The 16,997-nt window shown below is 40.0% G+C and overlaps 1 protein-coding gene across 3 annotated transcripts in view; it reads left to right on the plus strand.

Moving 5' to 3' along the window:
• ZNF609 (zinc finger protein 609) overlaps nucleotides 1-16,997 on the plus strand; it is a 194,500-nt gene that overhangs the window by 24,136 nt on the left and 153,367 nt on the right. The window contains exon 2 of one of the 3 annotated variants that reach the window (XM_045822233.1): nucleotides 1,281-2,154. The exons of 1 other annotated variant lie outside the window; for it this stretch is intronic. In XM_045822233.1, coding sequence (XP_045678189.1) covers nucleotides 1,408-2,154 — 747 coding nt within the window. In that variant the 5' untranslated portion in view covers nucleotides 1,281-1,407. The remainder of the gene's footprint in view (nucleotides 1-1,280; nucleotides 2,155-16,997) is intronic. One more of the 3 variants, XM_045822234.1, reaches the window with a different exon arrangement.

The following is a 16,997-nucleotide window of genomic DNA, read 5'->3' on the forward strand; positions in this document are numbered from 1 at the left end:
TCATAAAGTAGTACCAGGATGGTATATTTAGGCTGCTAGGTTTTCTAGATGGTATACTCCTCAGGTCTCATGAGTAAGGAACCGGAGAGAGATATACCTGGCCCTTTTACCACCACCGCCCCAACCATTTTAGCCTATCTATTTCATGTGGAGAGGCCAATACAGTGCCATCAATCTTAAACAAGAATGTAGAGAGTTATCCCACATTCTGGTGTTAGGTTCTTCAGTAGTTGTTTTTAGTAGTTCAGTTATTGATGAGGTAAAATTTTTTCCTTTTTCTTTCTTATTCTTGTGTGTGTGTGTGTGTGTGTGTGTGTGTGTGTTTTCATAGACATTTTAGTGAGAAGTGGGGAAGGCCACATTCAATTCTGCTGTTTGGATATAATTTGAAACCTGGAGTTTACTAAGGCTGATTTAACGAATTTAAATTAATTGTTTGAGGCATCTCTGAGGATAGTTCCTAGTTACTGTTTTTGGCCTCTATCCTGATGTATTTTTCCCAGTTCTGCTTGCTTTTATATTTCATTCGTACTTACCCATAATTAGATACCCCACCCCCCAATAGTAAAAAGACAATGCTTTTATTATTTTTAGTAGGTACAGGCCATGTTAGTAGAGGGCTTGTTTTTTAAAAATTTTCATTGATTGATTTTAGAGAAAGAAACATCAATTTGTTGTTCCCTTTATTCACTCATTCACTGGTTGCTTCTTGATTGTGTCCTGACCAGACATTGAACCCACAACCTTGGCATATCTGGACGACACTAACCAACTGAGCTACCTGGCCAAGGCAGTAGAGGGCTTTTAAAGCCTTTGCTTTGCTAGTCCGTGGTCTGAGTCTCTGGTAATTCAAGAACTAGCAGGGAGAAAAAAAGGTTATGAGTAACAAAGTTGTGCTATGAGTAATGAAGTTGTGCTAGAACTTGAATCTGTGATACGCCAGGGCTTGTATTTATTGAGGGAAGATTGCCAGCTGGCAATGGTAGTAGAAATAAGTCTCTTGGGAATGGGAAACTAACTCTAGAGAATTTCTAGTTCAGACTTACCATAGAATCTCTGGGCATTTGGAAATATTGTACTCTTTCCTGGGGAGATGGAGTGGGAATTACTTTTCTCTGGTCCAATGTGACTTGTTTAGAAATACAATTGAACTTGCTTGTTTTGTTCATTATGATGTGATAGCCCCTAGAAAAGGGTCTGTTTTGTGTGGGAGTTTATTTCAGGCTGTCTCCTTGCCTGTATTGTTTTCTTTAACAGCTTTTCAAATTTTCTTTTTCCAGCAATGATGTTGTCCACTGGGCATGTACTGACCAATGTGGCAGGTCTGAGAACATAGCTGAAGCTGAAAATAGGAAAGCTGGGGGCGAGGAAGAGCCTTGAATCTTGAGGTGGGACGTTGACTCTAAGATGTCCTTGAGCAGTGGAGCCTCCGGAGGGAAAGGAGTGGATGCAAACCCGGTTGAGACATACGACAGTGGGGATGAATGGGACATTGGAGTAGGGAATCTCATCATTGACCTGGACGCCGATCTGGAAAAGGACCAGCAGAAACTGGAAATGTCAGGCTCAAAGGAGGTGGGGATACCGGCTCCCAATGCTGTGGCCACACTACCAGACAACATCAAGTTTGTGACCCCAGTACCAGGTCCTCAAGGGAAGGAAGGCAAATCAAAATCCAAAAGGAATAAGAGTGGCAAAGACACTAGCAAACCCACTCCAGGGACTTCCCTGTTCACTCCAAGTGAGGGGGCAGCTAGCAAGAAAGAGGTGCAGGGACGCTCAGGAGATGGTGCCAATTCAGGAAGCCTGGTTGCTGCTATTGCTCCCAAGGGCTCAGAGAAGGCGACTAAGGCATCCCGTAGTGTAGCCGGCTCTAAAAAGGAGAAGGAGAACAGCTCATCTAAGAGCAAGAAGGAGAGAAGCGAAGGAGTGGGGACTTGTTCAGAAAAGGATCCTGGGGTCCTCCAGCCAGTCCCCTTGGGAGCACGGGGTGGTCAGTATGATGGAAGTGCAGGGGTTGATACAGGAGCTGTGGAGCCACTTGGGAGTATAGCTATTGAGCCTGGGGCAGCGCTCAATCCTTTGGGAGCTAAACCGGAGCCAGAGGAAGGGGAGAATGAGTGTCGCCCGCTAAAGAAAGTCAAGTCTGAAAAGGTAAGAGGTGGCCAGATCTGGCTGCCCGGTGCGAGTCAGAACTGCCCTGGACGAACCACCAAATGCTCTGTGCACTCTGTGGGAGGCTCATTAGTTTGTGGGGAATGACCAACTACAAGGTCAGAGCAGTTGGTAATGATAATACGGTTTTGTTTTAAATCAGGGGATTTGCTACAGATTCGTTAACAGCAGGCCTGGACATTTTGGAGAAGAATATTTGTTGTTGGGGGGAGCTATTTGTAGGATGAATTTTCTACTAAGTCAAATTGAGAACCTCCCACCTTGGTTTTGTCCCATCTCAGACACTTGTTGCCAGAGGCTAGCATCACCCTTCATGTGGTTCCCAGCTTGACTGGCATTTTGTTCTCTGAGTCATTGGTAAACTTAATAAGTCGATAAACTTAATAGCCTTTCTGTTGAATCCTGTTCTTAATGGGATAAATGTTTACTAAATAAATGTTTGCTGGGTCTTGGGAGGAGAAAAGAGTTAAACAAGTCCCATGGTGTGATGTCCACCAGGTATTGTATTGGTGGTTACCAAAGAGTAAAGGGGAATAATGCGGGACAGGTAAACAAGGGGGCAGGAGGTACTGACTATACTATGAGGTACTTAATCAGGCTTTATGAGTTAGTGTGGTAGCTATGAAAGTTTAGCCTTGAAAGAGATTCTTTGGCCACAAAAGGTATAGTTCTTGGCCAGGTATATCACTCAACTATTGGGAATCAAAGTCTCCTGGTGGTTTAATAGCTGCCAAACAATGTAATGATGATACCATGCCTTCTGTTTGACTTGGAAGGGCAGGTGCCTGCAGCCTCAGGAAGGACTCTCATCTGGGGAGATGATCTTAGTTCATGTCTCAGGAAATGGAGCTTGTAGGGCTGGAGAATAGGTGTGAGGCTAGGGTCAGCTCAGACTGCCTTAAACTTCAGCAGCTTACAATTTCCTGCAGAGTGGTTGGCCTGGGGACAAGCTGTTCATTGGCTCTTGATTTTCCGCTCTGTGTTCTGCTCACCCTGTGCTTTCAGCAGATCCCAGCAGATGCAGTATAAATTGATTTCTCTGTAATTACATCAGCTGCAACAGGGAATACCTATTTTCATATGTAAGTGTTAATAAATAGAAAGTGGGTGTGTATGTTTAGGTGGTGGTGCCCTCTCAGTGCCTGGATTCCAGTGGTAGCTTATGATTTTTTTGCTGTAGATATTTTGGTCTTTGCTTGTGGCACATCTGTAGCTCTTAGCAACATCTGGGCTTCCCTGGCAACAGGGCTATGAATTTTCTTCTGATAACACAATGGTTTATTCCCTTTTACCAGTGGCAGCTGCCAGAGAAGCTGCCTGTGTTTAGGTGGCAGATGCTATCGTCCACCTCAGCAGAGTCAAGTTCCAGCTGGTTACTGGCATGGTTCATCCTATGCTGGCCGCGATTTACCATTTTCTCTGGGGTGCAGATGGATAATACTGTTTTGAAGAGGCCTAGGAGTACCAGGAGTTCTTGCTTCTGTTCCAGGCCCATTAGACTGTTTCCTACATCTGGCTTCAGTAAACTCTTGTCATACATACCCATGTTCGTAATCATTGTCCCTCCTGTGCTGAAAGTGGCCACTTCTGAGAGTGGCCTTCATTTTCCTTTCTGTTTAAAATTCTTGCCTCAAATGCTGCAATCTTCTAAGCCTAGTATTTGTCTATGGGTGAAAGGATTAATGATGCTTAGCTTCATGTAGGATTTAATTCGAAATGTCCATGATAGTCTCCAACAGAGAGGCAAATGGAACACATTTTCTCTTATAGATGCAGAGACTGGTTGGGAGGCTGCCCTTCAGATTATAATTGGGCTGAAGGATGCAGTCCATTTGGCTAAGAATACACCTTGGTGCCGGAGTTTTGTCCCTTAATAATGTAGCTGTGTTATAAGCCTTGTGGCCCAAGGAGATTGAGAGCAGTAGAATGAGAGAGAAAAGGTAGGGAAACTGTGCTTCAATTTTTGGAAGAAAGATAAAATTGCTGGGAATTACCTTTAGAAGTAGAGCATTTGTTGTGCAGTTTGATGTTAACTGTGAACAGGAACCCACTTTCTTGGTTCCTTTCCCTGTTCCCTCAACTGTTTTGAGGGTGCTTTAACATAAAACCTTTGCCCATGGAAATAATTATTTAAATAAATGTTTGGATGTTGCTAGGAGATGAAAACACTTTGTGCAGAGAGATGGTGATCTGGAATGTGAGGAGGAAAAGAAGGCTAACAGTCTTGGAATGGAGCAGCTTTTGAGAAACTAGGACCCCAGGGACTGGGCATGATAGGTGTTTAGTCAGTGTTTGATGATTAGTACAATAGCCTATGAGCTAAGTCTTTGAAAACCTCTTTTAAGATTTTCTCTCTGAGCCCTGTCTGGTGTGGTTCAGTCGGGTGGGCATCATAGCGGGGAGGTCACCGATTTGATTTTTGGTCAGGGTACATGCTGGGGTTGCGGACAAGATTCTCAGTTGGGGGCATGTGGGAAGCAATTAATCAGTGTTTCTGGCACATACTGACTGATGTGTTGTTTCTCTCCCTTGCTGCCCCTGCTCTAAAAAAAATAAATAAATGAAATCTTTAAATAATAAAAAAAATTAAAAAATTTTTCAATCTGAGATGGGCTTGCCTATGGCTTTACTGGTTTGGAATGTTTCTTCCATGTAGGATTGCCAGCAGAGTCAAAATGGCAAAACACATGTTTTGATATAATCTAGGAATCACATACTCTGAGCTGGGAATTGTCCTGAAGAAAGAAAACTCAGTATTTGGGGAGTTCCCCCACCCACCCCTCCTTGGAGATAGGAGAGAAGACAAATGGAGTTTGTGGTGTAGGGTAGAATTGTCATGTGTCTTCCACTAGCTAATAAGGGAGGTTTGAATGTTCAGATTACCTCAGGACCTTTTCTCTCATACAAGTATGTATTTTAAGCTATAACTGAGGGAACTTTCTGTTAGCCAAGGATGTGGATTTCCCTTCATGGGATCATTTCTGCTCCACCACACCTCTCTCTGGCAGGGCTCACTGTGCTGTTTCGGAGTCCAGAGATGGCTCTTAGCAACTGCCACTGCCCCAAATTGTTATTGAGCACGCCTGCCTCATACTTCCTGCCAGCCGGAGATATGAGGATGGGGAGGGGCGGGATTGTTGAGGAATAAACAAGACTGAGCCTTCTGGCTCCTGCCTGTTCCCTTGCCTGTGGTTTGATTGATAGGTTGTTAAGTTAGGGACACTGCCTGTCTGAATGTTCCAAGCTTAGTGCTAGCACTGCCACTCTAACAGGCAAGAAAAAAAGAATTTACAAACCACAGAAGGTAGTGATCTATCTTTGACAACTCTTGACATGCAGACAGAGCCAGGGCTAAAACCAGGAGTTTAAGTGAAACTCCTATTTTATTTTTTCCAAGTCATATAAAGTAACCGGTAGGCTCTAGTGGCTAAAGGATCTAGAAGTTTGCAGCCAGAAGCTCCTCTCACCTCTTTAGCTGCTGCTTTTGATCTTGCAAGGTTAGAAACACTCTGCTGCTGCTGCTCTCAGAATGCTGCATATATTACCACTTCCCCCTACTTTAGGATACAAAGAAAATGATAAAGTATGTTCTTAGCTATTTTGCCTTCTGATCATGCTTGCTGTTATATCCTTTGTTCTAAGCATCTCACTTTGCCCTTGGTTTTGTTTTCCTGCCCTGGTTTCTGCCTTCCAACTCAGTTCTTTTGTGTTGCATGCAATTCCTCATTGCCCAGCCAAGATCAGGTCTCTTGTATTCCTACTGATACAAGACTTTCTCTCTTAACACCTTCCTCCTTTTGTAGCTGTTCTTTCTCAGTGATAGCTTAGCAGTCAGCCTTGCTTACTGAAGCCAAATGACCTCAAGCATTTTCCTTTATGGAAAAAATTTGAAAGTTTATATTTCTGTGGAACAGAGATGTATTCTTTAACTACAATGGAGCCTGAGCTTAATTTATTTTTTCTTCAGCAGCTCTGTTTTCCACATCGGTGTTGTAATTCAAGGAGGGCTCAGGGAAAGATTATCTTGTCCAAGCTCCTCATTTTATAGAAGAGGAAACTAAGACCAGGGAGGTCATGTGACTCGTCTGGGATCTCCCAGGTAGTCAGTGGCAAAGCCAGACATAGAAGCCAGGTATTTTGTTACCACATTCTTATATCATGTTGTTACTCCAGGATTCTTAACAAATTTTTAACTCTTACGAGAGATTCTTTGTTTTCCCACTTTAAAAACTACCTCAGAAACATTGGATGTAAATGCCCAAATACTCTCAAATGACTTTTTTTTAATTTAAATTAAATTTATTGGGGTGACATCAGTTAATAAAATTATATAGGTTTCAAGTGTAAAATTCTATAATATGACACCTGTATATTGCATTGTGTGTTTACCACCCAAAGTCAAATCACCTTCCATCCCCATATATCTTAGCCTCTTCATCCTTTACTACCTACCCACTCTGTCCTCCCTCTGGTAACCACCATACTGTTGTCTGTGTCTACAAGTTTTTGTTTGTCCTGTTTGTTCATTTGTTGCACTTAGTTTTATAGTTCATATGAGTGAAATCATAGGGACTTTTTTTCCCATTTGACTTATTTTGCTTAGCCTGATATTCTCAAGATCCAGTCACGTTGTCACAAATGGCAGGGTTTGTTTTTTTTTTTTTTGTGGCTGAGAATTCCATTGTATGTAGTTATCACATCTTCTTTATCCCAATCAGCTAATGAAGGACACTGGTTGTCTCCATGTCTTGGCCACCATGAATAATGCTGCAGTGAACATAGGGATACATATATCTTTATGAATAAATATTTTGAAAATTTTGGGGTAGGTACCCAGAAAAGGAGTTGCTGGGTCATATGGTAACTAAATTTTTAATTTTGGAGGGAACCTCCAGACTGTTTTCCATAGTGGCTGTACCAGATTACATTCCCACCAGCAGTGAATGAGAACTCCTTTTTCTCTACAACCTCTCCAACACTTGTTATTTCTTGTCTTGTTGATAGTAGACATTCTAACAGGTGTGAGGTGGTGTGTCATTGTAGTTTTGACTTGCCTTTCCCTAAAAGCTAGTGAAGTTGAGCATCTTTTCACATACAGGGTGTGGAAAAAATAAGTGTAGAGCTGTGAGTATGTAAAACACAGTTTATTCTTGTATTATTTATTAATTATTGTATTTCCTATACCAGCAACTGTAAACCTACTTTTGCCCCATCTTGCATCTGTGGGCCATTTGTATGTCCTTTTGGAAGAAATGTCTGTTCTGGTCCTGGTGTATATATCTCTGCCCATTTTTTTAATTGTATTGTTTTGTTGTTGTTGAGTTGTGTAAGTTATTTATATATTTTGGATATTAACCTGTTATTGGAAGTGTTGTTTGCAAATAACTTCTTCCATTTGGTTGGTGGCCTTTTTATCTTGTTATTAGTTTCTTTTGCTGTGCAGAAGCTATTTATTTATTTATTTGAATTTATTGATTTTAGAGAATAAGGAAGGGAGAGAGAGAAACATTGATCTGCTACTCCACTCATACATACATTCATTGGCTGACTCCTATATGTGACCTGACTGGGGATCAAAACTGCAACTCTGGCATTTCAGGACGATGCTCTAACCAACTGAGCTACCTAGCCAGAGGTGCAGGAGCTTTTTAGTTTGATATAGTCCCATTCATTTATTTTTGCTTTTACTTTCCTTGCCTTTGAGGTCACATTTATAAAATCCTCTCTTAAGACCAAGGTCCATAAGTTATAGTACCTATGTTTTCTCTTATGTACAGTAATTTATTTATTATTTCATGTCTTATATTTAGGTCTTTGCTCCATTTTAAGTTAATTTTTGTGGTTGGTTCAAGATTGCTTTCATTTGTTTTCATACTGATTTTAACATTGTCGACAATAAAAGGATCTTTGAGTTTGGGATTTTTTGGTAAGATGATCATGCTTGTAAAGAACAGCCATTTACACCTGACGCTGAACCTATCCTATTACATATAAAGAGGGGAGAGTTACTTTTAAACTGCTACTTGGAGAGTGACTCTTGAATATTGCATTCAGTCAAATTTACATTGTAATCATTGAGGCACTGCCAGTTCCTTCTTTATTTTGCAATTATAGGTAAGAAAAAAATAACTCTTCCTTGGTACTTCCTGGACATATAATTAATTGATGATGAGTTTTTAAAAGATGATAGATCATTATCACCTTTCATCATTTAGCACATTAATTGAGTGCATTTTAGATTCCAGATACTGTGCTTGGTGCTGGGTATACACTGGCAGAGGTGGCTCCTGCTCTGTGAGGAACTCACAGTTTACCATCTAGAGCAGAGTTTCTGAAAGTGTGGCCCATAAAACCATGTGCATCACATCACCTGCAGGTCAGAAATGAAGATTCTTGGATGCTACCCCAGATCTACTAAATACATTTTAGTGGTAGGGGCCCAGAATCTGCTTCCAGAAGACTCTCCAGATAATTGCTCTGTACTTTAATATTTGAGAACCATTGTGAATTTTCTTTATATGGTGGGCATTGGGAGCCATTTCTCACTTAAAATACCAGCTTTCTGAACTTAAATTTCACATCAACTCATATATAACTTAAAAGTTTCAAAGTCTCTAGCCAGATTACCTGGTTTTTGTACTCCAACTTTGCTGCTTATTAACTGAGTGATCTTGAGCAAATTACTTAATTGCTCTGCCTCAGTTTTCTCATCTGTAAAATGAGGAAAACAGTTTCTATGTAGTAGTGTTGAAGATTAAATTAGTTAATCCATATAAAATGTTCAGAACAGTGCTTGGCACTTGGGAAGCTTTCAACAAATACTAAAAAAGAAGAAAAACGTGATTTGAGTTAAAATATGTCTCAGCCCACCCTAGGTAAAGAATGGACTGAAGTATAAAAACCTTCTACCTATACAGGAAGCCCAGTATGAGTAGATAAACATGTTGGTTAAGACTTTCGGCACTATGTGTAAAAGAAGTTTCAAATTTGGGTTGGGTTCTAAAGCCCCTGATACTTATGTTAGGGTTGGGGTGGGGTGGGAGGGACCAAAATTGTCTTCAAAAGATATTGAAGTGGCCTGTTGAATTCAGATTTCATATGAATTGAGTTTCCTTTCTGGTCATATCCCTGGTGTGGGGCTGGGTATGTTGGATGGCTGTTGCTGTGGGTTTGCCAGCACGAGCAGTCTCATGTATGCTGGAAGAGCACTAAATGTTTTTGTTTCTGCACAAGAGTGCACGAAGAATCTAAGTTCCAATCCTTAATCTTCCTCCCCCAGTGTGAACTTGTATATTTGCCATTTGGGTATAAGAGCTTTTACCTGCAGAGCTCATCCAGGGAGGCAGCAGGGCTTGGGCTTTTAGGCTGGAGGTGGCAGTAACACGCACAGCTGAGATCCTGCCACTGCTGGCTGGCTAAGTTCTCCTCTCTGTGGTTTTCACTCTTCAAGCCATGCTTGAGTAACCTGCCTCCAGAGCTGCTGACAAGGCCGTGTTCAGAGGCCTTGGAAATTACACTGTTCATTTCCTTATCATCCCCTGACCTGCAGTGCAGAGCCTTCTGGTGCAGGAACAAGGCAGAAAAAAATCCAGACGGCTCCCAGCCAGCATGTGTCAAGGGCTACAAAGAAGGAAATTGGACTTGCTCACTTAAAAACCATGGGTTTAGGCTTTGATTTTTGGTTCCTGCTGAGAGTTATTTGTGTGGGAGCGCACGCGCGCGCGCGCGCGCGTGTGTGTGTGTGTATAAAATGAGTCTGCATGGCAAAGCTGTAGAGGAGGAGTATCTGAAAGTGGAGAGCAGAAGGGAGATTGCTTTTCTCTTCAGTTAATTTCCCAGTTGTGCCATTGGGATGGGCCTGGAAGGATTAGCATCAGGAAGGTGCCAGGCCATATTAATATTTTAAAATATATTTCTCTCGGTACAGTTTAGTCATGGTTGAGAGCACCCATCCAAGAAAGAAGCTTTCCTGGTTGACTGAAGAGACATTTTTAACAAATCCTATTCCCTGAAGTCATTTATCCTAGATGACATTGGCATAATCAATATTTAAGCTGCCTACGAAAGTGTAGACTTGGGGTCTGTCTTGGATAAAAGGAATAGCTTCTTTGAGATGCAGGATAATGTAACAAAAGAGGGGTAAAGAGGAATTTATAGCATTTTGAGATTTTCTCTTTATAGGGCAAAATTCTATTATATTTTGAGAGCCTGTCCTCATTTTTTTCAGTATTAAAAAACAATGTACTTCCTCTTTCTATTAGCATTTCTCTCACCCTAGGAGAGCCAAAGGAAACACTTTTCAGGTTGAAGATGTAAAAAGTGGATGTAAGAGGTTGTTGAGGGGAGTTTGCAATCATTCTGTCTTTAATTTTCCTTTTTCTGGATTTCCACTGCCTTGGTGACATTGGAGCCTTTATGAAGTGGGGGTAAAAAAAAAAGTTATGCTTTAGCTTTCAGACTCTGGGGGTGTTTTTACATCCTAAGTGTCTCTCTTATTGGAAGTACTCTGTAGAGAAGTGTTTTCACATGAGAAGGTGATACTAAGGTAACAGCGGATTATGTCATTTACCTTCTCATAAAGCAGTGGTCCCTGTACCAGCACCACCTTCAGCAGTGCCTGGGAACTCATTAGAAATTCAGTACCCATCCCAGGCCACCAAATCAGAAACTCTAGGAGTGAGGCCTAGCAATCTGTTTTTGAACATTAGCTCTCCCGTTGACCATGACACACACTAAAGTTTGAGGCCCACTATTGTAGAGCATTGTTCCTTTCTTTTAATTTAAATGTTATTTATTGATTTGAGAGAGATTTGTTGTTCCACTTATTTATGCATTCATTGGTTGGTTCTTGTGTGTGACCTCAGTAAATGTTAGCTGTTGCTGATATTATATTGTAATGTTATTAGCTACGAGGTACAAGCTCATTATGAAATTAAGGAGAAGTGATATCCTTAGAGACTTTGAAAAGTTAAGCCCATGAAGGTTTTGGAAAATAATGAGTTTATGGTAGCTAATATTCTCACTCCTACTGATTTCCAGGAAGGCTTGTGGAGTGATTGATTCAAAGCCTTTGAAGTCATTGAGGTTTGGGGTGGTATTGTTTGGTGGATTCATTAGTTTGGAAGGGTTTGTTGGGCTTCTGGTACAGGGCTGATCTCAGGTTGAAGATTCATGGCTTTATGATTATTTTAGGTTAGGAGTTTTTTTGTTTTCCTCTTTTAATCTTTGACAAGTGCAGACTTTAGCCTTTTGAAGGAATTAGAATTCCTACAGGTAGTATGAATACTACCTACAGGTAGTATGAACAGTTGGGAGAAGAATGAGGACTGAGATGCAGTATTTTGCTCTGTATAATAGGCATCCACGGTGTTTGTGTGTGTTATACATGGGATTACTATACCTGTGGTATATAATCATTATACATAAGTATAATGTGTATTCTTATTTTTCCCTCAAAAATATGGGCAAAAAGTACACATTATACATGGCAAAATATGGTACTACTTTTTGTGACTTCATCACTAGCTGCAGGAAATAAAAAAACAATTCTTAGATTTTTTGGAGGTGGTCAGTTTTCAACTTGAAATGTTCATTGAGAGAGTACAATTTAACCATATGCCCGAACAAATACTATAATTGCTTTTTAAATTTGAGACCACTGCATTCCAGCCATGGTAGCAAACACTATTGATAGATTGCATTTAGATGAGCCAGACCTGGCCATTAAATTCTTTCTTGGCCTCTTTTAATTAATTAATTTATTTTTAAGGGTTTATTTATTTACTTTTGAGAAAGGGGGGAAGGGAGGGAGAAAGAAGGAAAGAAACATCAATGTGCAAGAGACATATCGATTGGTGCCTCTTGCACACTCTGAAGTGGGGACCTAACCCACAGCTCAAGCATGTGCCCTTACTGGGAATTGAACCAGCAGCCTTTTGGTTCTCAGGCTGATGCTCAATCCACTGAGCCACACTGGCCAGGGCACTAGCTGCTTAAAAAAAATTGAAGTATAATTGCCATAACATTAGTTTCTAGTATACGGTGCAATGGTTTGATATTTGTATATAGTAAAATGATCACCTCAGTAAGTCTAGTTAATATTTGTCACCATAAATAGTTACAAAAGTTTGTTTTCTTGTGATGAGAACTTTCAAGATCCACTTTCCTAGCTACTTTCAAATATGCAGCACAATATTATTGACTATAGTTACAATGCTGTATATTACATCTCCCTGACTTACTCATTGTATAACTGGAAATTTGTACCTTTTGACCCCCTTCACCCAGTTTGCCCATCCTCCACTCCTGACCTCAAGCTACCATCAGTCTATTCTCTATATCCATGAGCTTGTTTGTTTGAGATTCCACATATAAATGAGACATACAGTATTTATCTTTTTCTCTCTGACTTGTTTCCTTTAGTATAATGCCTTCAAGGATCATCCATGTTGTTGCAAATGGCAAGATTCCATTCTTTTTATGGTTGAGTAGTATTCCATTGTATGTTCATACCTCATTTTCTTTATCCATTCATCGGTAGACGTTTAGGTTGTTTCCATATCTTGGTTATTGTGAATAATGCTCTAATAAACATATGTAATTTTGAATTAATGTTTTTATATTTTCACATAAATACCCCAAAGTGTTGCTTGATCATTTATTAGTTCTGTCTTTAAGTTTTTGAGAAACCCTCATACTGTTTGCTATAGTGGCTACACCAATTTTCAATCCTACCAGCAGTGCATAAGGTTTTCCTTTTTCTTTTTTTATCCTCACCCAAGGATATGTTTATTGATTTGAGAAAGAGAGGAATGGAGGGACGGATGGAGTAGAAAAGAGGAAAGGAGGGGAGGGAGAAGGAGGGAGGGGGGGAGAGAGAGAGAGACACACACACACACACACACACACACTGAAACACCAATGTGGAAGAGAAACATCGATCAGTTGCCTCTTGTACATATCCTTAGGGGAATAGACCCTGCAACCTAGGTATGTGCCCTGACCAGGGATCAAACTCACAAACTTTTGGTGTACAGGGCATGCTCCAACCAACTGAGCCACCTGGCCAGGGCAAGGGTTTTCTTTTCTTTTACATTCTTACCAACAATTGTTATTTCTTGTTTTTTAGATAATATCTGTTCTAAAAGGTGTGAGGTGATATTTCATTGTAATTTTGATTTGCTTTTCCCTAATGATTAGTATGTTGAGCTTCTTTTCATGTATATGTTGACCACCTGTATGTCTTCTCTTGGCCTCTGTTTTTGTTTAGTCATGGGTTCTCTTTATCATGAAGAGTTTTTTATGAACTGGTACCCAGCTTAGAGTTGATATTTCCTATTGATGTGTTTCTTCAGAAGTGAAGTACTTAGCTCTGCACTGACTCAAACTTTAGCGAAAGGTACAGAAAGTATCGTAGAAAAGAGATGTACCATGTCATCATACTCACACCAACCAAAGTAACATGAGGTTAGAGAAATCAACATTCAGGCTGAAGAATCGCTTGGTGCTTAGGCTTCTCAACTGGAGGTGCATATCAGAACCACTTCTGGAGCCTTTACAAAGTAAAAATGCCCTACTGAAGTAAATTCTTTAGGGTAGGGGACCCCAAGCTTGCAATTTTTTTTAAAACTTCAACAGGTGCTTTTAAATTCTTCTTGTTTAAAATCCACTACCGTGTGGAAGGAAGGGACTTTTGCTTCACTGAACAGCCTCTGGGAACCCCTGTTACTCCCTTGGCCAGGGGAACTCTAAAAGTTGTCTTTGCTTTTTGCCATTTCCAAATAGAGCTATATACCAAACTTTAGGTAATCATGTGATCCTCAAGTATTTTACAGAATGCGCAAGATTCTCCTTCATCTCTCCTTTTTCACTGCTCAATCATGTTGGGATCAGCCATTTAGGAATATAGCTATAATGAATCTGACTTATTATCCTCCTAGTGAGAAGAATTATTTAATTCTGATAGTTACAGCCTTTAAGATAGAGCATCCATATTAGTATTATTAATTAAACTTTTAATTAGTGTTACAGCACTTTTAAGGCAAATTTGAGCAAAATTCTTATGAGTAGATACACTTGCCACATATAGGCAAGTTGTGATATTTTTCTGTGTAAATTAAAGGGAGTCAAAGACAGGTTTAGATAATCTAAATTTACTCCTAATTTCTTTTCTCATTGACTTGTGAATATATTTCTGAGTTTATCTTGGGCAATAGGTATTCTTAATTTTCTGGAAATCTGTGATACCCTAAAATAAAACAAGGCAGCTATCCAATAAAGACCTTATTCCTGAGTCTGCTTCTAAACACATTCAAACTAAGAAGAAGAAGGAGCATCATCACTTCACAGAAATAGAAATTCCCTGTTTAAGTTCTTTGCTTTTTTTGTATAAACACATACTATTTCTTTGAAGAGGAAAAATAAATGTTTTTGAATATGAAGTATTTCCCTGTTGAAAGTTTAAGTCTCATACCTAAGGAAGAATAATTAGGATGCTAGTTATTATCAGAAATGAACACATACTTGAATATGCTGCAAACTTATAGTTAAAAAGTAGAATATCATCCCTGGCCAGGGCAGTGCAGTTGGTTAGAGCATCATCCCAATAGACCAAGATTGCTGGTTCCATCCCTGGTCAGGATACATAGGAGAATCAACCAATGAATGCATAAGCAAGTGGAGCAACAAACTAATGTCTCTGTCTCTCTGTCTCTCTCCCCATTGCTCTCTCTCTAAAATGAATAAATTAAAAATGGAAGCCCTGGCTGGCGTAGCTCAGTGGATTGAGCGCAGGCTGCAAACCAAAGTGTTGCAGGTTCGATTCCCAGTCAGGGTACATGCCTGGGTTGCAGGCCATGACCCCCAGCAACCGCACATTGATGTTTCTCTCTCTCTCTCTCTCTCTCTCCCCCCCTCCCTTCCCTCTCTAAAAATAAATAAATAAATAAATAAAATGGAATGTTGTATTTTAGCCAAAATTATATAACCTTAAATTCTCATAGTAAAATTTAAAATATTGTTTTTATTACTGGTACTACATGAATCTACACTTTCAATGTATATTTTTAGGTTTTGGAGTATTTCAAATACATATTCCACTGAATGGGAGAAAAAATTGGCAAATGTGGGGAAGAATCATACAAAGTAATTACACATTTATATACACCATATTAGACTAGATCTCAGTTCCGTCAGTATGCAGATTCCTAAACATCTGGTAGAGTGTCTGTTTTAGATAAAATATGCCATAAGGCATTTTTCATTTTGATTATACATATGTGCTTGGATTGAGACCGGGGGGATTTGAAATTAAAAAAGCTGACTGCTTATTACAATATCAGAAAGAGGTTGAGAAATGAAAAAAATGAAATTCTTTCACTTTTGTTTGCCTCTGGTATCTCTCCTGTCCTTTCCCATTTCTTACAAGATCAGATTCTAAAGTTAAAGTCAAGATATATTGTAAAGCACTTGATTGAAAAGTACCCTTCAGAATTACATAGGATGATGTCATGTTGGAGATTGACATACTGGCTTCATAAATTCAACACGTTTATTTTCTCCAGCATTGAAACAAACCATTTTTCTTCAGTTGAGGTCTTATATAAAAGCTGGCTTGTGTTTAAGGACTGTATTGATGCAACACGTGTATTTGTAAATACTAGGATTACCTTATCCCTGGTGAAATGCACATACCATGAGAGGCACATGGGAATGGAAACCAGATTAAGTGAACAAACCAGTTGAAGTCTCCATTCTGTGACTCCCTCCGTAGCTTATACAAAATGTGTAGAATAACTGTGAGGCCTAAATCATTCAAATTGGTCTTCTTTCTTTCTTTTTTGCCAGCTACATATAGTTTATGTGATTGTGGTAAATATACATATCCAATTATCTGTTTGCTGTACGAAGGTATTTTATGACAGTAGAGGAAATCTTGGGGTCCAGATTCTCTCTGTAGTAGAAATTTACAGATCCATGGATTCAACCCATCTTAATGTAATGTTTATTCTTTCGTAACATTTACTTTTAAATTCTAACTTTCACATTTGCTCACAATACCCACAGATTCCTTCTCTTTAGGTTCCCTTGGTCTCTAAAGAGAGAAGGTGGTTTCTGTATGGTAGCCCTAGGTCTCACCCTTGAGTTAAATGAGAACTATCCTAACAGCAAACAGAAGCACAGAGATAGTCTAGCCTTGCAGCATAAATATCCCTGAGCCTAGTCTCTCTCTTAGGTTCAGTGCCTTTTATAATTTCTTTGACCTACTTTTCACTTTCTATCCTTTTCTCTGACTTGCAGCGAGAATCTAAACCAGTGATTTTCAATCAGTGTGCCGCAAGAATTTTTGAAAACATGCAATACCTAGCCCTACTCGGGCTGCTCAGTTGGTTGGCACATTTTCCCATACTCCAAAAGTTGTGGGATCAGTTCCCTATCAGAGCACATACCTAGGTTGCAGGTTCCACCTCTAGTTGGAACGGGTTGCAGTACAGAAGGCAACTAACTGATTGATGCCCCTCCCTCCCTCCCTCCCTCCCTCCCTCCCCTCTCCTCTCTCTCTCTCTCATTTATTTATTTTAAGAGGGAGGAGAAAGGAAGGAGAAAAACAAGGAGAGAAACATCAACGTGAAAAATATTGGTTGGTTTTCTCCTATGTGCCCAACCAGGGATGTGCCCTGACCAAGAATCAAACCAGTGACCTTTCCGTTTGCAGGACGCCCAACCAACTGAGCCACACAGATCAGGGTGATATGTTTTTCTTTCACATCAGTGTCTCTCTCTCTCTCTTTTTCTCTTTCACATGGACCTTTCTCTCTCTTTTC

This window comes from Phyllostomus hastatus, unplaced genomic scaffold (assembly GCF_019186645.2).
Source record: "Phyllostomus hastatus isolate PE091 unplaced genomic scaffold, TTU_PhHast_1.1 phas_scaffold_501, whole genome shotgun sequence".
Taxonomy (NCBI): Eukaryota; Metazoa; Chordata; class Mammalia; order Chiroptera; family Phyllostomidae; genus Phyllostomus; species Phyllostomus hastatus.